General features: G+C 38.4%; 1 protein-coding gene across 4 annotated transcripts in view; it reads left to right on the plus strand.

Moving 5' to 3' along the window:
- The window catches only part of LOC127417260 (1-phosphatidylinositol 4,5-bisphosphate phosphodiesterase gamma-2-like), a 57,962-nt gene that overhangs the window by 21,573 nt on the left and 11,607 nt on the right, over positions 1-24,782 (plus strand). For all 4 annotated transcript variants that reach the window (XM_051657140.1, XM_051657138.1, XM_051657137.1 and 1 more), the window contains 8 exons: positions 11,386-11,586; positions 12,192-12,311; positions 12,985-13,165; positions 16,881-16,949; positions 17,263-17,372; positions 17,522-17,615; positions 21,715-21,781; positions 23,999-24,165. In XM_051657140.1, coding sequence (XP_051513100.1) covers positions 11,386-11,586; positions 12,192-12,311; positions 12,985-13,165; positions 16,881-16,949; positions 17,263-17,372; positions 17,522-17,615; positions 21,715-21,781; positions 23,999-24,165 — 1,009 coding nt within the window. The remainder of the gene's footprint in view (positions 1-11,385; positions 11,587-12,191; positions 12,312-12,984; positions 13,166-16,880; positions 16,950-17,262; positions 17,373-17,521; positions 17,616-21,714; positions 21,782-23,998; positions 24,166-24,782) is intronic.

Consider the following 24,782-nt stretch of genomic DNA (forward strand, 5'->3'; position numbering starts at 1 on the left):
GTTCAGCCATATGCTTGAGGCTGCGTTTAAATAAATATCCGAATTAAATACTCTGGACACTTTTGTCCATATCGAGTGCAAATGCAAAATAACGGGGTGCGACTTAACCTCTCCGGCTAGTTTGATCGAAAGGCTTTGCAGTGGCGAGATAGGGGCAAGAACTTCCTTTTCAATACCAAACCAGGGAGGGGCTATTTTGGGTGGAAGCGACCAATGAGCCAAATGTCTAAGACCGAACGCATAATAATAATACAAAATCTTGGGTAGGCCTAACCCACCATTGTCAATTGTAACTTATTGAAATTTAACCTGGGGCACTTACCATTCCAAATAAAGGACTTCGCTATGCTATCAAATTGCTTGAAATAAGAGAGAGGGGCATCTACAGGGAGAGATTGAAGCAGGTAGTTGAATTTTGGAATACAATTCATTTTAATAACATTAACCTTCCCAATCATCGATAAATGTAATGAAGCCCACCTGCCCACATCGCTCGAAAACCTTTTTCTTAAAGGGTCAAAATTAACTCTAACTAAATCAGACAAATTTTCTGGGAATAAAATCCCCAAATACTTAATGCCCTGTTTGGGCCACTGGAAGGCGCCCGGCTGGAAAGCTGTTTCTGGGCATTACGCTGTCATCGCCAAAGCTTCGGATTTAGACCAATTGACTTTGTATCCTGAGAACTTGGAAAAGGAATTAATAATTCTGTGGAGGCAAGGCATAGATCTAGCAGGTTCAGAGACAAATAATAAAATATCATCTGCGTAAAGCAGAAGCTTATGTGCCACATCTCCCGCTGTCACCCCTGGAAAATCATCCTCCTTTCTTATCGAGGCTGCTAATGGTTCCAGGGCAAGACAGAACAATAATGGGGAAAGAGGGCAACCCTGCCGAGTGCCCCTATTCAGAGTAAAATAATCTGAAATTAATCCATTTGTTTGTACCGCTGCTACAGGGTGTTTATAAAGTAACTTAATCCAACCAATAAATGTGCTCCCAAACCCATACATTTCCAAAATCTTAAAAAGATAATCCCATTCTCCCATATCAAATGCCTTTTCGGCATCAAGTGAGATGGCAGCGACCGGAGATTGTTCATTCGTCACTGACCACATGATATTGATAAGACGCCTGATGTTATCAGAAGAGCTGCGGCCCCGAATAAACCCCACCTGATCTATATGTATAAGAGATGTCATAACTTTACTTAATCGGTTAGCCAAAATTTTTGACAATATTTTTACATCTAGTTGGATCAGGGAGATTGGACGGTAACTTTTACATTCGCTTGGATCTTTGTCCTTTTTAAGAATCAGACTGATCCAGGCTTGTGTCATGGTTGGAGGAACTTTTCCCTTCTTTAATGATTCAGTATAATCTTCTAACAAAAGTGGAGCCAGTTCTGAGGCATAGGATCTAAAAAAGTCTGCGGCAAAACCATCTGGCCCCAGAGCCTTGCCAGTGGGCAGGGACTTAATTACCTCGTCAAGCTCCTCCAAGGTTATTTCAGAATCAAGAGAGTTTTTTTGCTCAATCATCAGTTTAGGAAGATCTAATGGTTCCACAAAGTTTGTAATATCTTCATCAGTAGACGAAGGCATGGAACTATAAAGATCACTATAGAATTCTTTAAAGGCATTATTAATATCAATGGCTGAAGTAAATATTTCACCACCAGCAGATTTCACTGAGGGAATGGTAGAAAAAGGCTCTCTCTGCTTTATATATCTAGCCAAAAGCTTCCCTGCTTTGTCACCTGACTCAAAGTATGACTGTCTTGCCCTGAATAACCAAAACTCACAAAATAGTATTATATCTATATTTCAATCGGGTCAATTCTCTGAGGCCATCATATGACATACGCCACTTCAGCTCTGCCTCGGCACTTTTAATATTTCCTTCCAACTCCACAAGTTCTCGTGCTTTGGATTTTTTGATGAATGAGGCACACTGTATGATTCGGCACCTATGAACCACTGTAAGTGCCTCCCAAGCCACGCCCACAGAGGATACTGAGGACCAGTTGGTCTCCATATAAACATTGATTTCAGTCTTTAACATTTGTTGGAAATCAGGATTTTGCAGAAGGAATACATTAAGGCACCAACTATATGATTTATTTTTCTCTATATGTGGCATCACCTCTCACCAGGGCATGATCTGAGACTAAAATGTTTCTAATTGAGCAATCAACAACAGATGAAATTAGGGATTTGGATATAAAAAATAAAAAAAAATCTATTCTAGAATAAATTTTATGGACTGATGAAAAAAATTTATAGTCCCTACCGGATGGGTTCAAAAGTCTCCAAATATCTGTAAGACCAAGATTTTTACACATCCTGTGAAGCATCAGTGTTGCTCTAGGGGGTTTACACACTTTTGCTTCACTATGATCAAGGACTGAATCCATTAAAAGATTAAGGTCTCCTCCCAATATTATATCGAGGGGTGCCAGCGGTTTGCAACATCCCTGCAAGATCTATAAAAAAGTCCTGATCATCAGCGTTAGGTGCGTAAATATTAGCCAAAATCAGAATTTGCCCCTGAATTTCAGCTAAAACAATAATGACTCTTCCTAATTTATCTTTAGTCCGTTTGAGACATTTGAATTGTAGATGTTTATTAATCAATATAATGACTCCCTTACTCTTACTTGAGCCAGCACTAAAGAAAACATGTCCACCCTATATCTTCCCAAATTTTTCCACTTCCTGCGGGGAGAGATGTGTTTCTTGAAGAAACACTATATCATATTTCTTACGTTTAAGAAAAGAAATAACCTTCCTTCTTTTTATGGGGTGCCCCAACCCATTTACATTCCATGTGGAGAGAGATAGTATTCTCATATTAACATTTGACATTTTGATATAGTAGAAAAAATAAATTGTGTGTCAAAAACAAAATTATACAGACCACATTAGTGAAACAATCAAACCCCGAACATCTCCCTGAACAAAAAAAAAAACAGAAAAAAGAAAAACATGCGCATTAACCCCACGCACGAAAGCGCCAACCAGCGACAATTCCTCTCAACTCAAAAGGTCCATGAACGCCCACAAGAGCCCACGACAACTTTGCCATCGGATTGCTCAATTTTGCCTCACAAATTTGTGAAGCAAAATTATATAACAGAAAATACTTTGTAAAATAAACCCAGTCAATAGGAAGAATGAACACAAAGAATGTGTGGATTCATTCACAGAACTGTCACAAAGGTGTGATCTTCCACAAAACAAATTCCAGCTGATATAAAACCGTTCAGATTCCTCGGACAGACAAACGAATGTTCAGTGAGCTGGCTGTTATGAGTTCAGCGGATGTCATAATCATTCCAATGTCCCGTAAAAAACTCAACAAAACAAACTACAGCCAGCAGGAGGAATAAGCACGAAGAACGAAAAGATTAATCCACAGCTGTTCCATAGGAGTGTTATTCAATAGAACATGCTCCAGCCGCTAGGTGGAACCAACACAAAAGAAACAAAATCAGCATCCCGGTTCCCCGGATGGTCGAGTCAATTCACTCAGAGGCTGTATAAACATATACACCATGACTTACACAATCCGTCAGCTTTTTAAAAGACATCCTTTGTGTGAGCATGTAGATATTTTGCGGTCATCCGTAGTGTCCACTCTCAAACTGGCAGGGAACTTCAGTGCAAAAGTTTCTTTAAGGAAAAGTGTTATTCACAAAACAAGCTCCAGCCGCACGGCGGAGCCAACCTAAAAAACCCAAAATGCCGCCCAGCTTCTTCAAGAGTAAGTACAGTGAGTTGATCCACTCACATGAGAAACATCCAACGGTTTACTCTATGATTCTATAAAAGACATTGCCAGATTTGGACATGTAAATACTTTGCGACCGACCTACGTTTCTATTCTCAGTTTGGCCAGTTTTACATTCATTGAACCGATTTCTCTCTTGTCGAGTTCGCAAAGTCCGGGAACAAGAAAATATTATGGTTCTTCCAAGAAAGCTTCCCTTTGCTCCTCGCCTGGCGCAACACAAGATCTTTATCGGATGATGGCCAGAATCGGTCGGGGCCTGTCTCCCTCAGCAGATCTGTGAGCTGGGACTCTGTGAGCTCACTCGATTTCCAGCTCGTGGCCTGTTATGTTGAGCAGACAAGGGAAAAACTCATCTAGGAATTTCACCATATCTCTGCCCTCCTCATGCTCAGGAATTCCAACAATTCGAACATTATTCCTGTGGCTTCTATTCTTAAGATCTTCAAGCTTTTCAAGGAGATGTTCCAAATCAACTTTGGTCGTGGGTGGATTAGCGGTTAATTCCCTCTCCAAAGATTCCAGAAAATCGATTCGTCTCTCAACATCAGTCACTCCTGTAACTAACTCAGAGAATTTTATTTCCATCGCCATAATCGATCGCCGTATTATAGTGAGATCCTCCAAGTAAGCAAGAAACTTCGTCAACATTACCGACATGTTGGACAACTGATGCTGGATCTCCTCTCCTGCCGCGCCATCCAAATCGAGTCCCTGGTCTGTAGGTCTGTCGGGGCTTTCATCCTGAACACGTAAGTGTCTTTTAATGTCTCCAGAGCCCGAGGATTTTGACTTTTTTGCCATGTTTTGCATCAAAGAGCAATTGTGTAACTGGGTGTATCAAATTCACCAGATTATAACATGCAAAGAATTGAAAATTTAGCAAAGTACACAGAGCTCGTTGCTCACACGTCTGCTCCTTGCATGGCATCACGTGACCTCCGAGCTTCATTTCAGTAATTCCGAGGTGGCATTTCCTGTGGTGGTGAGTGACTGCGGATTATCTGTAGGTCTACCTGGTTTCCTGCTTAATGGAGTGAGCTTGATCAACTTCAGGAATAATACTCTAGGGAATAATATACCATCGCTGTTCTCCGGGGATCTTAACAGAACTACCGACTCACTAACATCAAATATAAGCGTCTTCATGTATCGGAACCCTGCTGTGAGAAAGAAGAGGCTATTTAAAACATTTCAATCTATCAACCATGTGAAGGTCCTATGAAACCGAGAGGACTTTTTGGTGGCAACTTGAACATCAGAAGTATTGTTTCAAAGAGCGAACAGTTGATTAATTTATTGTCTAACTCAAATCTGGACTTTCTCAGTATATCTGAAACGTGGTTACAATGGTCAACTCCCACTAATGTATTTATGATGCCTGGATATCAATGTTTCAGATGAGATAGAATCTTGGGGGGGGGGGGGGGGGTTGCTAATATATGTGAAAAATGGCATAAAATGTGAACATATTGTGATTAAAATGGTTAACACTCAAGAATACGTTGGGTTAAAAATAATCTTGTCCCAGCAAATGTAATTTACTATCATAGGTGTATACAGACCCCCTTCGGCAAATGAAACATTTTATGATCAACTCACAGAGATCCTGAAAGAGTGCAATCATAATAAATAGATAATTCTTATGGGGAACTTCAACTTGAATTGGGAAGATAAGTTAAAGAGAAAAAAATAATTACAGACAAATATCACTTAGATCAGTTAATAAAAGGTCCAACAAGGATTGCAAAACTCTCAATACACAATTAGATCTAATATTCACTAATAAACCAGAAAGAATATCTAAAAGTTACAACTTGCAAAGGAATTGACAAAAACTGATTAAAAAATACTACAGTAACTCACACAAATGTATTTCATTGTATACCTAAAGGTAAGCAAGTTGCATTTGACAATGAAATGACTAGTTTGAAATGGGATGATATACTATAATCTGATGATCTTGAGTTTGGCTGTAACACATTTATTTGTAGAATTAACTCTGTAAGGGAAAGATTTACTGTAAGGTTTCAGAAAAAATTCAGGAACAAAGGTAATTTACCCTGGTTTAACGAAAACTTGTGGAAATTGATGAAGAATAGAGATTCAGCATTAAGGAAAGCAATTAAGTCTGGAAGAGACAGATATGTTGATTTATAAAGGCTTGAGGAATAAAGTTATTCAAGAACTTAGTGTAGCTATATCTCGATTTTATCTTCATGTAATGAATGAGGCAAAAGGTAATTGTAAATTAATTTGGAAAAATATTAATAATCTTAAAAGAAGACAACCACATTTTTTAGGAGATTTACAGCTCAAAGTTCAGGGAAAATTAATTGAAGATAATGTTTCCATTGCTGCTAATTTTAACAGTTTTTTTATTGAGTCTGTTCATGAGCTAGGAAACAAATTTACAGAAAGGGAACTGGATATTGTTTCGATAGATGCCGGAGGTCAAGGTTTTGACCTGGTTATGACCAACGAGATACAAGTGAACAAAGTCATCAGCTCCTTAAGAAACTCAAAATGCAGGGATGCTTTTCAACTTGATACCATACCTGTTAAAAAACACAAAGATATTTTAACTCCCACTATTACTCAACTAATTAATCTGTCACTTAAATATAGTACTTTATCTAGTGACTGGAAACAAGCCATTGTCACCCCTATATTTAAATCTGGTGACCGCCACGAGGCCAGTAACTATAGACCCATAAGCATACTGCCAGTACTTTCAAAGGTTGCTGAGAAAGTTGTCATTGAACAACTGACAACTTATCTTAATACAAGCAATTTTGGTTTACATCATATGCAGTTTGGCTTTAGAACAAACCATTCCACTGAAACAGCTACCTTACACCTGATAGAGCAAATAAAATCTAGGCTTGACAAAGGAGGAGTAGTTGGTGCTGTATTTTTAGACCTGCATTTGAAAGCATTTGATACAGTTAATCATGATGTTCTCATTTCTAAACTTTCAAAGTTTAATTTTTCATCTAGAGCACTGCCGTGGATATCTTCATATTTATCTAATAGGATGCAATGTGTTAAAGATGCACAGTCCAGCAACATGAAGTGCACAATGGGTGTACCTCAAGGATCGGTGTTAGGCCCCCTATTATTTAGTCTGTATATTAATGACCTTCCACAACAGTGTCATGGGATAGAATTGAAAATGTATGCCGATGACACTGTTGTATACACACATGCAAAAACAGCTGAGCTAGCAGCTGAGAAGCTAAAAACTGCTATGGAAAGGACACACAGTGGCTTGATCAATCATGTCATAGCTTGAACATTAGCAAGACAAAAGGTATGTTCTTTTCCAAAAACCAATGTGCAGCCTTCAAATGCTGACATTTTCATTAAGGGTGATGAGATTGATATAGTTATTGAATTTAAATATCTTGGTGTAATAATGGATAAAAAATCTTAATTTGAAAAAGCATGTCAAGAAAATGATGAAAACTATTATATACAACAAAATTATATACAACTTGGCAAATTTTAGACAAATTAGAAACTGTCTTTCTCTGGATGTTGCCAAGACATTTATGCATGCTACAATCCCTTCCCACATGTCTTATTGTATTACATATTGGGGGCAGGCCGGAGAAACAGTGATTAAACAACTTGAATCGTTGCACAAACAAACCTTAAAAATTCTGGATAAAAAGCCAATTCAATATCATCATTGTAGGATACTGGAAAAACATCGTCTTCTGAGCTTTGAGAATCTTAGACTTTTCTCAAATACGTCTTGTGTATAACATTTTAAATGGTTTGGCCCCTCCTACATTACGTGACTGTTTATTTTTGTTCGGAAAACTCTGTACCCTTTTGCTGCTCTGCATTTGGACAGTCAGCTTTCTCTGTGAAAGCCACAACTCTTTGAAACGCTCTACCAGATGACAAAGACTTCTAGTTCTATTAGTAGTTTTAAAATCAAACTGGAAAATCTGCTAAAAGATACTCAATTTTGTAACCACTGACTATATACATATTACTTGACTTTGTCTTATATATCTTTTGCTTGGTATTCAAATGTATTATGTTTAATCTGTCTAGCATACCTATGGTGCTGACAAGGTGTGTGTATGTGCGATGTATTGTGTGTAATTTGTATTATTGGTTTTTTCTTTGTCTAGTTTGCTAATTGTTGTTCTGTTACTGTGCGGAATTTCTAATTGTGACCTGCCAGGGGACTGCAGATGAAATTTAGCCTTAGGCTAAATCTGGTACAATGCATCAAATGGAAACATTTATGTTTAATATTTTACATGGTCCCTTATAAATAAATAAATAAATAAATGGTATGGTATGGTTCATGAACTATAATTATTGTGCCTAGTATTTTATTGTGCTCTAGAGGGACTGTCCCTTCATTAAGTGTGAAGTAAGTCGCTTTGGAAAAGGACATCAGTTAAATAAAAATCTCTAATAGTCTTTCTCTGTGCCGGCACATAGAGGTGAAGGGATGGTGAAGCACTGTCGGATACACAAATAGGGCTGTATGTATGTGCTGGGTACCTCAAGTGAGTTCGAGAGCCTGGTGGAACTGGTTGATTATTTCCGAAAAAATCCTCTTTATCGGAAGATCAAACTGCATTACCCTGTGTCGGAATTTTTGTGCCAGTGCACGTGGGTGTGGGTGGGAGTGTTTGCGCTGTCTGTGGGTGTACAGTATGCATGCAAATTGTGGGTGTATTGTATGTTAATAAAGTGGTGCAAAACGCAATTTGCTATTTTCCTGAGAAATAGGTCATTGCGTTAAGACGTATGAGAAGCACATCTAATCTCAGCTCAAAGTCTAAAATCAGTTCCTGCATTTGCAGTTTGGGGATTCCACCATGGCTCTGCCATGACAGTAGTTAGCTTGAAAGAGAAAACTCACCGTAGGAATAGACAGTTCACATTCATCTTGCTTAAGTGCTCCTTGTGGCAAGGTTTGGCTGCTCGTTGAGTCCAACATAGCAACATTAGCTCAACCAATGCTGTGATTTTGGGGCGGGCTACAGTTGAAGTCAGAAGTTTACATACACCTTAGCCAAATACATTTAAATTACGTTTTTCACAAGTCCTGAAATTTAATCGTAGAAAACATTGCCCGTCTTAGGTCAGTTAGGATCACTACTTTATTTTAAGAATGTGAAATGTCAGGATAATAGGAGAGAGAATGATTTATTTCAGCTTTTATTTCTTTCATCACATTCCCTGTGGGTAAGAAGTTTACACACACTTTGTTAGTGAAACAAACATTGGTCAAACATTTTGGGTAGCCTTCCACAAGCTTCTCACAATAAGTTGCTGGAATTTTGGCCCATTCCTCCAGACAGAACTGGTGTAACTGAGTCAGGTTTGTAGGCCTCCTTGCTCACACACGCTTTTTCAGTTCTGCCCACAAATTTTCTATCGGATTGAGGTCAGGGCTTTGTGATGGCTACTCCAATACCATGACTTTGTTGTCCTTAAGCCATTTTGCTACAACTTTGGAGGTATGCTTGGGGTCATTGTCCATTTGGAAGACCCCTTTGCTACCAAGCTTTAACTTCATGGCTGATGTCTTGAGATGTTACTTCAATATATCCACATAATTTTCCTTCCTCATGATCTATTTTGTGAAGTGCACTAGTACCTCCTGCAGCAAAGCACCCCCACAACATGATGCTGCCACCCCCATGCTTCACGGTTGGGAAGGTGTTATTCGACTTACAAGCCTCACCCTTTTTCCTCCAAACATAAAGATGGTCATTATGTCCAAAAAGTACACTTTTTGTTTCATCAGACCAGAGGAAATGTCTCCAAAAAGTACGATCTTTCCCCATGTACACTTGCAAACTGTAGTCTGGCTTTTTTATGGCAGTTTTGAAGCAGTGGCTTCTTCCTTGCTGAGCAGCCTTTCAAGTTATGTTGATATAGGACTCATTTTACTGTGGATATAGATACTTGCGTACCTGTTTCCTCCAGCATCTTCACAAGGTCCTTTGCTGTTGTTCTGGGATTGATTTGCACTTTTCGCACCAAATTACGCTCATCTCTAGGAGACAGAATGCATCTCCTTCCTGAGCGGTATGATGGCTGCGTGGTCCCATGGTGTTATACTTGCGTACTATTGTTTGTACAGATGAACGTGGTACCTTAAGGCGTTTGGAAATTGCTCCCAAGGATGAACCAGACTTGTGGAGGTCCACAATTTTTTTTCTGAGGTCTTGGCTGATTTCTTTTGATTTTCCTATGATGTCAAGCAAAGAGGCACTGAGTTTGAAGGTAGGCTTTAAAATACATCCACAGGTACACATCCAATTGACTCCAATTAGCCTATCAGAAGCTAATTGCTTAAAGGCTTGAAATAATTTTCTGGATTTTTTCAAGCTGCTTAAAGGCACAGTGTCTGTTCGACCAATGGAAGATGGCGGGAGTAATCGAATATCTGTTTATTTTTAAAATTCCGTTTAGTGACTTCAGTGTCGCAGAAACTACACACGTCAGCTTAAAGATTATAAGCAGCCGTGGCCCGTGCATTTTAAGTCTAGGCCTTCAGTGCGATTCATGTCATTAAGAAAACTCACTTTCACAATGAATAAGACACCGTATGCTTATTATACATTACGTTGCAGACAACTAATAATACCAACTGATATTTTAAAAACACATCCACACACGAAAGCCATAACCAAGGAGGTCTAATACCAAGGAAAATCTTTTTAATAATACTTGCGATTTAAATTTTGCTTGCAATACATTTTGTTTCGTCAGGGTACATGGTTACTTTTCAAAACTTGATCCAACACTGAATGCTCAAGCAGCCTAATTTACACTTAGAAAACTCCTGATGTTGCTTTAACAATGCAAAAAGCTCTTACCATTTTGCTTGAAGTGAAAATCAGTCCTCCTTTCCTGTTTAATTAATCAACTGCATGATCATGCAGAACATCTCAGGTTTTTAAGTCCATAAGGATCTCTTTCTCAATGGTGATGAGGCAGTGATGACAGCCGACTCGTCAGCAAGATCTCGCGCTCTTCGCTTTCAAATTACGTACATCACTTAAAGCGTGATTGCGTCACTCAAGGCCAGCTAGAAGGCCTGGACTGGGACATATCCTAAAGACCACACCCACCAAGAACAAATAAATCAATCTGATTGGCTGATGAATCTGACAATCTGACTTTAGATGCCTATTCACTGCAGTGTTGAGGGATTCTGTGGAAATTCTGAAGGCCTGACGGGATTGAGCTCAGACTCACGCGCTGCTTCGGATAAGGAGCATGGCTTCGGGCATGCGATTTGTGAAACTGTTGTCACACTTTGCTCGTAAGCATTCTGTAAATTCTGATTGGATAAACTTTTTGTTTTTTGCTATTTGTTTGTAGATGAATTAGGAGTGGAAAGCGATTGAAAATACATAGGCAAAAAGGTCAATGAGAATGAAAGGATGAAAAAATATTTATTTATTAGGCATGTTACGCCAGCAGAGAAGGCTTTGCTGGCCCTGAGAAATCACCACTGATTATAAGTGGACCTCTGAAAAAAATAAATTGATGAAAAATGTGTGAGATGATCGATTTATGATATGTATGATGTGTTCCTTGTAGGCGCAGTGGAAGAGTTCAGCATTGTCGAATCCGCTCCTGCATAGATGGAGGACACACTGTCTATTTCCTCACAGACAACCTGCATTTCCCCAGTGTGTATGCCCTCATCCAGCATTACAGAGAAAACCTGCTGCGCTGTCAGGATTTCAACCTGCGTCTCACTGAATTTGTGCCTCGACCAGGCCAGCACCTGCATGAAGGGTTTGTCTACACTTGCCTCTATACACACACACTTCATTTTGACCACATCCTGGCCAGAGGGGCTGTAGAAGACCACGTGGTCTAAGTCATAGCTTCTGTGCTAACACTCACAAGAAACTGCAGGCACACTGTAGACATTAAAGCGGACATATTATGCTAAATCCACTTTTTCAATTTTTTCGAACATAATTATGTGTCCCCAGTGTGTGTAGACAACCACAAAATATGGTAAAAGACCATCCCATCCTTTCTTTCCTTTCCTCATTAATAAAGAACAGTGTGTTGTTTATAATTTTTTAACTGTTTAAGTTCTGCATTGTCGCCGCTGGGGTATCCATGGTACCAGCAGGAAAAGCACAGCCCACTTCCAGAAAGGGGTGTGGGGAGCAGCAGCTCCTTTGCATTTAAAGCTACATACACTAAAACAGCACGCTTGGAACAGGGCTACAAAACAGGGGTATAAAGGCATGATAGAATAAATCATCTGTGTGGTATTTTGAGCTGAAACTTGACAGACACATTCTGGGGACACCTGAGACTTATATTACATTGTGTAAAAAGGGGCATAATATGTCCCCTTTAAGTTGTGGTTTTCTCGGCTCTAGGTGGTTTTACAGTAACCTGAGTCGAGGTGAGGCAGAAGACTATCTGTTGAGGATCCCTCGGGATGGAGCCTTCCTCATCAGACAGAGGGAAGATTCAGACTCTTACGCCATCACATTCAGGTGCTGCTCCTTATTTTCCTTGTCCCCATTAGTGCCGCTTGCTAACCCGAAGAATTAAAGTTAGTCATGTAACTCATCCCTCACCTTTTGTGCTACAAACATGTTGGATACCTCAAATTGTGCAGCTTTCTATTACTTTTCTAAGTGATCAGATTGTTTTTTTCTTTCCTGGTGGATGATAAAATTGGTCATAGATTCACATTGATGGAGGGACCTGAGCCATATCTAGGGACCAGAAATAATAGAGAGTTAAGGTGGGCTTTTATGGCCTGGGCCAATAAGTAACCAAAAAACAATCACCCAGAAGCAACTAGGAACTCTAGCAACCAGTAATGCCCTTAGATAAGGGAGATGTGCAGTTTTGAAGGGCCCCTAGGAGCAGAATGTACACTGGTTTTGCACAAAACTCTGGTAATGTTCATGCAAAGTCAGGTTTTTTTTTTTTAAAGAAATGTATTTGTTTAGACTGGGGCAGTGTTATCATGTTACCTAGTAGTAAAGATTTTGGCTGGTATTACTCATGGGATGGTTCATGAATTTTGATCATTGTGCCCAAGTATTTTGTTGTGCTCTAGAGGGACTGTCCCTTCATTAAGTGTGCAGTAAGTCGCTTTGGAAAAGGATGTCAGTTAAATAAAAATCTCTAACGGTCTTTCTCTGTGCTGACACATAGAGGTGAAGGGATGGTGAAGCACTGTCGGATACACAAAGAGGGCTGTATGTATGTGCTGGGTACCTCAAGTGAGTTCGAGAGCCTGGTGGAACTGGTTGACTATTTCCGAAAAAAACCTCTTTATCGGAAGATCAAACTGCGTTACCCTGTGACGCCAGAACTAGTGGAGCGATTTAGTTCGGTAAGAAAAACCTTGCAAAACAAGGTTCCTTTACAAGCTCCAGGCAATACTGCAAAACACAGTGCAGTGATTGAAAAGCAAAATTTTTTTCTCTACATGTCATGTCTGCATAGATTCTTCAAAGCTGCGAACAAAGGCACGTGTACCTCTCTTCCTCTGCTCAGGCCACAGTTTGCATGTAACGCTCGCATGCTTTCATCTCTAGAAGCTATCTTGCCTCAGTTACCATGACCACCTCTCATTGCCCCCTTTTCCAGTCAAAGCTCAGGACAAACATTTAGAGTAACATAGGCATAATATGTGCAGCATCCTTGTTTAAAAATAAAAATATTCAAAAAATACTCAGTAGGATTTGTCCGATATATATATATATATATATATATATATATATATATATATATATATATATATATATATATATATATATATATATATACAGTGCATCCGGAAAGTATTCATAGCGCTTCACTTTTTCCATATTTTGTTATGTTACAGCCTTATTCCAAAATGGATTAAATTCATTATTTTCCTCAAAATTCTACAAACAATACCCCATAATGACAATGTGAAAGAAGTTTGTTTGAAATCTTTGCAAATGTATTAAAATTAAAAAACGGAAAAAATCACATATACATAAGTATTCACAGCCTTTGCTCAATACTTTGTTGAAGCACCTTTGGCACCAATTACAGCCTCAAGTCTTTTTGAGTATGATGCTACAAGCTTGGCACACCTATTTGTGGGCAGTTTCTCCCATTCTTCTTTGCAGGACCTCTCAAGCTCCATCAGGTTGGATGGGGAGCGTCGGTGCACAGCTATTTTCAGATCTCTCCAGAGATGTTCAATTGGGTTCAAGTCTGGGCTCTGGCTGGGCCACTCAAGGACATTCACAGAGTTGTCCTGGAGCCACTCCTTTGTTATCTTGGCTGTGTGCTTAGGGTCGTTGTCCTGTTGGAAGATGAACCTTCGCCCAGTCTGAGGTCCAGAGCGCTCTGGAGCAGGTTTTCATCAAGGATGTCTCTGTACATTGCTGCATTCATCTTTCCCTCTATCCTGACTGGTCTCCCAGTTCCTGCCACTGAAAAACATCCCCACAGCATGATGCTGCCACCACCATGCTTCGCTGTAGGGATGGTATTGGCCAGGTGATGAGTGGTGCCTGGTTTCCTCCAGACATGACGCTTGCCATTCAGGCCAAAGAGTTCAATCTTTGTTTCTCATGGTCTGAGAGTCCTTCAGGTGCCTTTTGGCAAACTCCAGGTGGGCTGTCATGTGCCTTTTACTGAGGAGTGGCTTCTGTTTGGCCACTCTACCATACAGGCCTGATTGGTGGAGTGCTGCAGAGATGGTTGTTCTTCTGGAAGGTTCTCCTCTCTCCATAGAGGAATGCTGGAGCTCTGTCAGAGTGACCATCGGGTTCTTGGTCACCTCCCTGACTAAGGCCCTTCTCCCCCGATCGCTCAGTTTGGCCAGGCGGCCAGCTCTAGGAAGAGTCCTGGTGGTTCCAAACTTCTTCCATTTACGGATGATGGAGGCCACTGTGCTCATTGGGACCTTCAATGCTGCAGAAATTTTTCTGTACCCTTCCCCAGATCTGTGCCTCGATACAATTCTGTCTCGGAGGTCTACAGACAATTCCTTGGACTTCATGGCTTGGTTTGTGCTCTGACAAGCACTGTTAACTGTGGGACCTTATATAGACAGGTGTGTGCCTTTCCAAATCATGTCCAATCAACTGAATTTACCACAGGTGGGCTCCAATCAAGTTGTAGAAACATCTCAAGGATGATCAGTGGAAACAGGATGCACCTGAGCTCAATTTTGAGTGTCATGGCAAAGGCTGTGAATACTTATGTACATGTGATTTTTTTCGTTTTTTATTTGTAATAAATTTGCAAAGATTTCAAACAAACTTCTTTCACATTGTCATTATGGGATATTGTTTGTAGAATTTTGAGGAAAATAATTAATTTAATCCATTTTGGAATAAGGCTGTAACATAACAAAATGTGGAAAAAGTGAAGTGCTGTGAATACTTTCCGGATGCACTATATATATAGTGCATCCGGAAAGTATTCACAACGCTTCACTTTTTCCACATTTTGTTATGTTACAGCCTTATTCCAAAATGGATTAAATTCATTATTTTATAATAACTTTTGACCGGTAGTGTGTATATATATATATATATATATATATATATATATATATATATATATATATATATATATTAACAAACGTTCAACTTAACTTAAACTACTTCAAACAGTTTTCAAAAAACCCTCCACGTGCAGCAATGACATTCTAGCTAGACATTGGCATTCTAGCTGTCAGTTTGTCCAGATACTCAGGTGACATTTTACCCCACGTTTGCTGTAGCACTTGCTATAAATGTGGCTGTCTTGTCGGGCACTTCTCATGCATCTTACAGTCTAGCTGATCCTACAAAAGCTCAATGGGGTTAAGATCCATAACACTCTTTTCCAGTTATCTGTTGTCCAATCTCTGTGTTTCTTTGCCCACTCTAACCTTTTCTTTTTGTTTTTCTGTTTCAAAAGTTTTTTCTTTGCAATGAGACGTCTATTTCTCAAACTAGAGACTCTGATGTACTTATCCTCTTGTTTAGTTGTACATCTGGCCTTGCACATCTCTTTCGGTCCTTGTTAGAGCCAGTTGTCCTTTGTCTTTGAAGACTGTAGTGTACACCTTTGTATGAAATCTTCAGTTTTTTGGCAATTTCAAGCATTGTATAGCCTTCATTCCTCAAAACAATGATTGACTGATGAGTTTCTAGAGAAAGCTGTTTCTTCTTTGCCATTTTTGACCTAATATTGACCTTAAGACATGCCAGTCTATTGCATACTGTGGCAACTCAAAAACAAACACAAAGACAATGTTAAGCTTCATTTAACGAACCAAATAGCTTTCAACTGTGTTTGATATAATGGCAAGTGATTTTCTATTACCAAATTAGCAATTTAGCATGATTACTCGAGGATAAGGTGTTGGAGTGATGGCTGCTGGAAATGGGGCCTGTCTAGATTTGATCAAAAATGACTTTTTTCAAATAGTGATGGTGCTGTTTTTTACATCAGTAATGTCCTAACTATACTTTGTGATCAGTTGAATGCCACTTTGGTGAATTTAAGTACCAGTTTCCTTCCGAAACAGCAAAATCTGTACATTATTCCAAACTTTTGGCCAACAGTGTATATTAATATACTATAATATACTTAACAAAAGGGCATATTAGACAGTACATCATGACAATGCCATTATAGATTTTAGAATAATAGATTTTAAAAGAATGATTTTAGAATATTATTCAACCATTAGTGAATAAAATTCCATAGAGTCAAATATCTCAGAATTACGTAACAAAATTGATGGAGAATTTTTATGAATTTTGTCATTTTATGTGTATATTATTTGCCTGCTTTGACGAAGCAGCTGTTTTTATTGTATTTTATCACTTCACTCTGTTTTAAGAAGTTTTGAAATTCAATCAAAACAGTGCTTTAGGACAACAGAACCAACTGTTCAAAATCAGTAATATCACTGTAAATATGAATTTCAGATTCACCTTTTCAGGATTAAAACTTCTTGCAATCAATAAAACTCACCTTCTTGGTTCAAGTAAAGATATGTTGTTGCAAATCCAATGTGCATGGATAAAAGTCTAAAAAAAACATTTTGTGTTTGAATGTCTTTTCAGATAAACATATCTGCTTCACTTTATGAATCGAAACAGTATGTGGAGGCCAATGAGATTGAGCCGTCTCTGGTAAGCACTTTGAAGAGCAAACACAGTTTCTGCATGTATGCATACATTAGAGGTCATCTCTTGTTTCTCTTTCATAGGAAACTGATCCTCTCAAAAGAGGAAATGCACCCTGACTAAAACTGTATTTTCATATTTAGCCTGCATGCCATATGTGTAGCACTGTTCATGTTTTAACTCTTTAAATTCCCTTTAAAGGGAAATTATTAAAATAACTAGAGCCTGAAAGACTCATTGAACTGCTGTGACATTGCGTGCTTTGCCCCAGTGGTGTTGCAGATCGTAGCAAAATTGTTGATTTGTTGTTGTACTGCAGCCCCAAAGCACAGTGAAAGCCATATATGACTACAAGGCCATGCGACCAGATGAACTTAGCTTTTACAAGGGTGCTTTGATCCATAATGTGAACAAGGAGGCCAATGGATGGTGAGATTCTCTCAACATTATCTATTTAATGAAACATTGTAATTAACTGTATATTACAGTAATTAACTGAAATACTGAAACTATACTGTAATTTAGCTAATTTAATTACCAAACCACCATTTCATTTCCTTCTGTGTCATTCCCAACAGGTGGAAAGGAGACTATGGAGGGAAACTGCAGCACTATTTTCCATCAAATTATGTAGAAGAAGTGGCCAATTCCTCATCTGAGGCCAATTACCAGGTAAACCACATAGGAAGAATTTGTATGAAACAAACATGTAATTTTGTTCTTGGTAGTCATTTGTATTAATGCTTACAAATGTAGAGTATACCCACTAGGGCTGCATGATATGTCGCATTTATCGAAATGGCAAACTTACATATTGCAGATAGAATAGAATAGACTGAGCACATGGTTGTCACTTGGTGTCTGTGCATGCAGTGTGCAAAGGTGCCAATTCCATGAGTGCTCCAGGGCTCGAGCACCTTCTGAAAAGCTTGATATACTCCCCATTAATTTTCTCCATTGTCATTTAACAATAACAGATTGGGCGACTACGTGAACAATGAGTCATTTCAGTAAGTTGTACTTTATCTTTCAACATACCCTTTGATGTTTTTTTTTTTTTTTTGTGGTGCTATAAGTTGGAGAGAGTGAGAGAGCGTTGAGACCCTTTCCGAATGGTCAGCTTCCACAATCTGTCACACACAGCATTTAAGCTTGCTACAAATTCGCCACTCATTAATTTTCACATGCAAATGAGTTTTCGGTAAACTCTCCATTGTCGCCAAAGGTTTGCTGCAGGCTCACCACTACCAACTTCTGGCAAAAATTTGTGGCAAATAACAAGCTCATTTGCATGTGAAAATAATGAGTGACGAATTTGTGGCAAGTTTCCAGCAATTTTGCAGCAACTTTTGACATTTCAATTTGAGACAAAAATTCCAACTTAACCCTCTGGGTTCTGAGGGTGTTTTGGGCCCTGGAGAAGTTTTGACATGCCTTGACATTTGTGCTTTTTTCTGTTGCTTAAAACATATTAATGGCTAAAGTCTGATAACACTGCATTCAGCACATACTGGGCTACAATAATATGTGAACAACATGTATGTACATGTTTGTATTTTTGAGAAAATAACATTTATTAGTGATTTTTGAAAAAAATAAACATTTTATGTCACTGAAATAAGGCCATATAACGCATACTAAACATTTGTTCACAAGACTTTTGAGAACTGGATCTTGTAGCCTAGAGTTTTTGCTACAAAAATGATGTGAAAACCATCCTGATCACTCATGCATACAAAACAATATAATCATTTAACTTTTGTAAGACTTTTAGTGTTAAAAAGGTCATATGCGAGGAGGCGTGGATGATCATGAATATTGAAGTGATTCACACCTGAGGAGACAAAGACCCCTCCCCTGAGAGAGAATGAATGTGAGGAGACTTAATGATTGAATATATTATCTGATTATACATTTTCTTTACATAAAGACTTTACTTAAAAACTTTAGACCTACAATACCATTTAGAAGTTTTTAGATCTGTAAGATTTTTTAATGTTTTTAAAAGAAGTCTCTTCTGCTCACCAAGCCTGCATTTATTTGATCCAAAATACAGCAAAAACAGTGATATTGTGAAATATACTTACAATTTAAAATAACTTTTCTATTTGAATATATTGTAAAATGCAATTTATTCCACATGATCCTTCAGAAATCATTCTAATATGCTGATTTTCTAATATGGGCATATTTACGGCTCATTTTACACATTTACACCCGAACAGATATTTGCAAGCACAAGCTTCATTGATGATAATGAGGCAGCATAAACGCTAGTTAAAATATAATCTAAACATTCATATTATTTTTATATCATATTACATATTATATTTATATCATACAGCATACAATTTAAATACCTGCTTTAGCCAAAACAACATTTAAATGTAACAAAAACTTGCCTATTAGGACATATTTCAAATTTCAATACTCTGAATCCTGGCTGGCAAGTCTGGAAATAGTCCAACTAGTAAAATATGTCCATGTTTATTTAAAATAGCATGTCAACTAATGTAAGTAAAGACTTACTCATCCAAAATTGTATCCTCGGCTGGATCAAGTCGCCCTTCAAAATGCAAACGTTCCTCGTCAGATTCCCACTCTTCTTCTTAGGAAAATGTGAACTCTTCATCACTATCTTCCATCTTCCAAACACGCAGAAAAGTGAATGAACTTGATGTTTTTTTTTTTTTAAGGCATTGTTGGGGGCGTTCACCATTTGCATTGATCGCCTCAGCACATTACCGTATGAATAGCGCGCTCTGCTGGTGGGTGGGATCACATTAGGGATAATTAGTTGAGCCAGGAGAAACTGTACATCGCTTTGTTTCATACAGATAACATTGCAGGAGAATATTTGTTTTAAATTGTAATTGTTTTATTTAAAAGTAGACATTTTAAGCTTTCTTTAGACATATGTTTCATGTTTGTGTGATAAGTATTCGTAGAGTTTCAGTTCATTTTTGTGACGCGTTTCAGAAAGATGCTCGTGGAGACAGAGACGGCTGAAAGCGCACCCTGTATATTTTCTTTATTTTACAAAACCACAAGATTTTGTTGTTATTGTGAGTGTACACAAATAAAAGTAGACCCTTTATAGTCTCTAATGATGTCTTACACTTATCTGTATGCCCAAAAATGATGGAGTATTTTAAGTTGTTTCCGCTGTTATGAGGAAAAAATCCAGCAGGACGCGCCGGCGTGTCCGTTGACCCAATAGGGTTAAATGAGGAAGCGTGACACATTTGTGGATATGTATCCAATAGTAAAACCGTATATATTAAGCTGGCGCCATGCTTTCAGATTTTTCCAGAGATTTTTCAGGTGTGAGCTTCATTAACATAATCGCCGGCCATGTGCAGGGACGGAGAGCACATAAGCATCTACCAGCGGGCGGGCGATGATCACTTGACCATCAGGACTCCCTGCTGAATTAAAGGGATAGTTCACCCAAAAATGAAAATTCCCTCATTATTTACTCTCTTGCCATCCCAGATGTGTATGACTTTCTTTCTTCTGCAGAACACAAATTATTCTTTTTAGAAGAATATTTCAGCTCTGTAGGTCCTGTAGGAATGGGTGCCAACATTTTGACGCTCCAAAAAGCATACAAAGGCATCATAACAGTAATCCATACGACTCCAGCATTTTAATCCATATTTATATAAGTGATATGATAGGTGAGGGTGAGAAACAGATAAATATTTATGTCCTTTTTTTGCTTAAAATTCTTCTCCCTGCCCACTAGGGTGCAGTATGCTTGAAGAATATGAATCACTAAAAACACAAGAAGAATGTGAAAGTGATCTGTTTCTGATATATTCTTCTAAAAATCTTTGAGTTCAGCAGATGAAAGATACACATCTGGGATGGCATAATTGTGAGTAAATTATTAGATAATTTTCATTTTTGGGTGAACTATTCCTTTAATGATTCCAGCAATGGGAAAAAAAAGGATGCAGCATGACAGAAAAAATCGTTCTGTCGCTGGGGTGAGCTCTTGTGTTCTCTTCAAGTGACCAACGAGCTTCTTCTTTTTCTGAAGAACTGACAAGACGTCGAGCTGATCTGAAAGTTTTCATCTGCAATCACACTCAACTGCATGTCATCACAATCGTTCATTGTAATCTATAGTGATTCTGTCACCAAGCATTTTTTCTGCATTTTTCTCCTACACTAAAATGACTAATGATATCAAAAAGCGGAGACACAACAGTCGTTTTTTATTGAACATCATTTCTTTACTCACTAAATGCTGCAAATGGACATACACATTCTACGGCAAGCCTCGAGGGGATATATACACAAACACACACTTTCACAAGGTAAAGTTACCCCATGAATCACATCCTAAAACCCTCCATTACAATTGTTTTGCTCACATGGAACTCCTGTTGTTATTTCTGTGAGCAACACGTTACAGGGAATCAGAGAGAGAGAGCCAGTTGCGGTGAGTTGGTATGTCTGTCACCCCTCCTTTATTCTTAATTGGCAAGTGTGTCATACCTCCCATGGTGTGAAGACCCACTGGAAGGATCCGGAGACCCCCCAGAAAGAATTTTTTCCCCAATAAACTTCGTTATATTTTGGCAGTGGGTGTTCCAATGTTACACGCGCTCAGATGATGTTATCACAGGATTATTGCATTGCATATCACATTAACCAACATCACATTACCTTATCACATATCACATTTTTCCTCCATATCATGCAGCTCTAATATCCACATTGAAAACACAGAACATCTTTAAGAATGTATGTTCTCTTTCAGACTGATGAGGAAAATCCATTAGGTGACTTATGTAAAGGGATAGTGGACATCTCAAAGTGTACTGTTGGTAAGATTATCTTCCGAGTCATTTAAAGTGATAGTTTACCCCAAAATGACAATTGTGTCACCACTGAGGCTAACATTCTGTCTAACATCTCCTTTTGTGCTCCATAGAAGGAAGAAAGTCAAACACAGGGCTCAAGACTAACATTTGAGAGTGCCACCAAGTTCTACAGTTGGTGGCACCAGCACCTCATTTGGTAGCGTGTGGGGTGGGGGTCTGGGGCCTATAAAATGAAAATTTAGAAACAAATTATAAAAGTGATATTTTTATTATATTACAAAAAGAAGAGCAATTACCAATAATATTGCATATTTTGCCCCACTGAAGTGCTCATTCAATGGTTAGGCATTGATTTTGAGTTGGTATGCAGCTGTAAATTTACTGGTATTTACAGCAAGGTGTATAACATCTACAGTATAAAAAAAGTTAACACCTAATTTATATAGGGCTAAATTATTCTGACAGTGTGACTGAATTTGGACTCCTTTCATCAGGCCAATGTTGATTCAAGTTCAGTCATATCTTGAAAATTTGAAAGCAAACAAACCAGTTATTTTTCTATAATCCAAGTAGATTAGAAGAGAACAGATTTTACACAGAAGGAAAACTAGCTTTGTCAATAATTAACAAAGGTCCAGGCTTTAAAGCCTTTGATTCTATTTTGCATTTGCACTTATGAAAATGTACCATAGTTTTTTATAGTTTTAAAAGTGTTACAATACCATGGTAACCAAGCACGGATCTTCAGTACCATGGTTAGATGTAACATGATTTCTATAGAAGAGCCTGTGGCAATTTTGTAATGAAAAACAGTACCCTAAACACTAGTAAAAAATCTACAAACAAGATATAAACATTTAGAAACTGCCATAGTTGCAACAAAAATTAAATATATTCTCTTACACCCTAATGTAGCCTATTATAACGCTATAGTTGTAGTATGATAATATTTATTATTAATACAGTTAGTGTTACCATAGTAAATTCATGGTCATTTTTAAAGGGTGCTGATGTGTGAAAAGACTGCTAATTTATATATGTGCATGTCAGTATTTTCTCCTGTTCATTTGTCAGTGCTTTTCAGAATTTCGGGCCATTTACTATGATTTTAAGCTAGTTTACTGACCGAGGGTTTTCATAGAGGATTTCACCAGTGAATTCTGTGCTGAATTCAAAAGGTTTCTCTGACTCGCGCCGTACTATTCATTGCTTCTTGCTATGTGTCCACTGGCACAGAAGAAATCCGCACAATGACAATCACAAAGCCTGAGAGCAGCCGCTTTTGTTGCATGTATTTGTAATATGTAAAGTGAGTGTGTACTGTCTATCAATGATTTCAGTACACAGTTCATGTGCGTGCCTGTGTGTGTTGCGTGTGTGTGTGAAGGAGATGACAGCAGAGAGGCGCCTCTTATTCATACTGTGGCGTGCAGCGCATGTGACTGTAGATTATTTCATTAAATGACATCCTTCTGCTGTTTAATGATCACACTTGGCCATATAGAGGCTTTTTTATTATTATTTTCAAATGGTCTTTGATTTCCTCTCAAAACTCTCACATTACATTACATTTTGCTAATGGCAGCATACTTTAATATGGTATCGAAATTAACAAAAAGATGATATCGTACCGATATTGTCATTTTTAGGTATCGCAATATTTCGTTATTACCGGTATATCCCTAGTTATCGTTACAACCCTAGTACATGAGCAAAAATATCATCTTAACCATGTGCATTTTCAGTTGGAATGATGCCAGCAGACAAGTACTGTTAAAGATTTACGCTGCACGCCGCAGTTGAGAGCTCAAAACCGGTCTGTGAGTAAACGCACCCGCTCTGTGCTCGTGCAACTGTCCGTTAATCCAGGTAGCACATAACGCTGTTTTGTTCCACTTTTGATGCATTTGCCAGTTGATATTGCTTTACATTTATACATTTATAGCTTATAAGACGAGATAGAGAGAGTTGGCCAACACTGAAGTTGCACCAGTGCGACCTATAATAAGATTTTGTCGCACCTATGGGAAAAATGTTTGTTCGCAGTCTGGAGCCCTGATACGGATTTGAAACAACATGAGGGTAACTAAATGATGGCAGAATTTTCATTTTTGGGTGAACTATCCCTTTAACACCTGTACAGGTAATGTTCAATTTGATTAGTGATGTTATAATCATAATTTGCTGATCAGACTGATTTTGCACTCACTTAATTTCCAGTTCGCTCAGCCAAACATGGCAAGCCTGTGGTGGTGACATTGCAGAATAAGGAAAATAAAGAGAACATGATGCCATTTGATTTGGCTACCGAGACCACTGAGGAACTGTACGAATGGTATCAGGTGGCCTGGGACATCACACAGAGAGAGGAAAACCAAAAGTTTGAGGTCTGTCTCACACATGCTCTGATCATACACTCTTTTTTTTTTTTTTTTTTTTTTTTTTTAAAATGGAGAAAAAAGTGAGTCATTTGCAGTGCCTTTCAGACTGAACATATACTGTACACTTTCTATTATTTGAAATCTCACTAAAGATACCTACAAGTTGAAGTCAGAAGTTTACATACACCTTAGCCAAATACATTTCAACTCAGTTTTTCACAATTCCTGATATTTAATTGTAGAAAACATTCTACAGTCTCAGGTCAGTTAGGATCACTACTTTATTTAAATGTGAAATGTCAGAATAATAGTAGAGAGAATGATTTATTTCAGATTGTATTTCTTTCATCACATTCCCTGTGGGTCAGAAGTTCACACTTTGTTAGTATTTGGTAGAATTGCCTTAATATTGTTTAACTTGGGTCAAACTTTATGAGTAGCCTTCCACAAGCTTCTCACAATAAATTGCTGGAATTTTGGCCCATTCCTCCAGACAGAACTGGTGTAACTGAGTCAGGTTTGTAGGCCTCCTTGCTTGCACACGCTTTTCCAGTTCTGCCCACAAATTTTCTATCGGATTGAGGTCAGGGCTTTGTGATGGCCACTCCAATAACTTGAGCAGG

The sequence above is a fragment of the Myxocyprinus asiaticus genome, chromosome 26 (assembly GCF_019703515.2).
Source record: "Myxocyprinus asiaticus isolate MX2 ecotype Aquarium Trade chromosome 26, UBuf_Myxa_2, whole genome shotgun sequence".
Lineage (NCBI taxonomy): Eukaryota > Metazoa > Chordata > Actinopteri > Cypriniformes > Catostomidae > Myxocyprinus > Myxocyprinus asiaticus.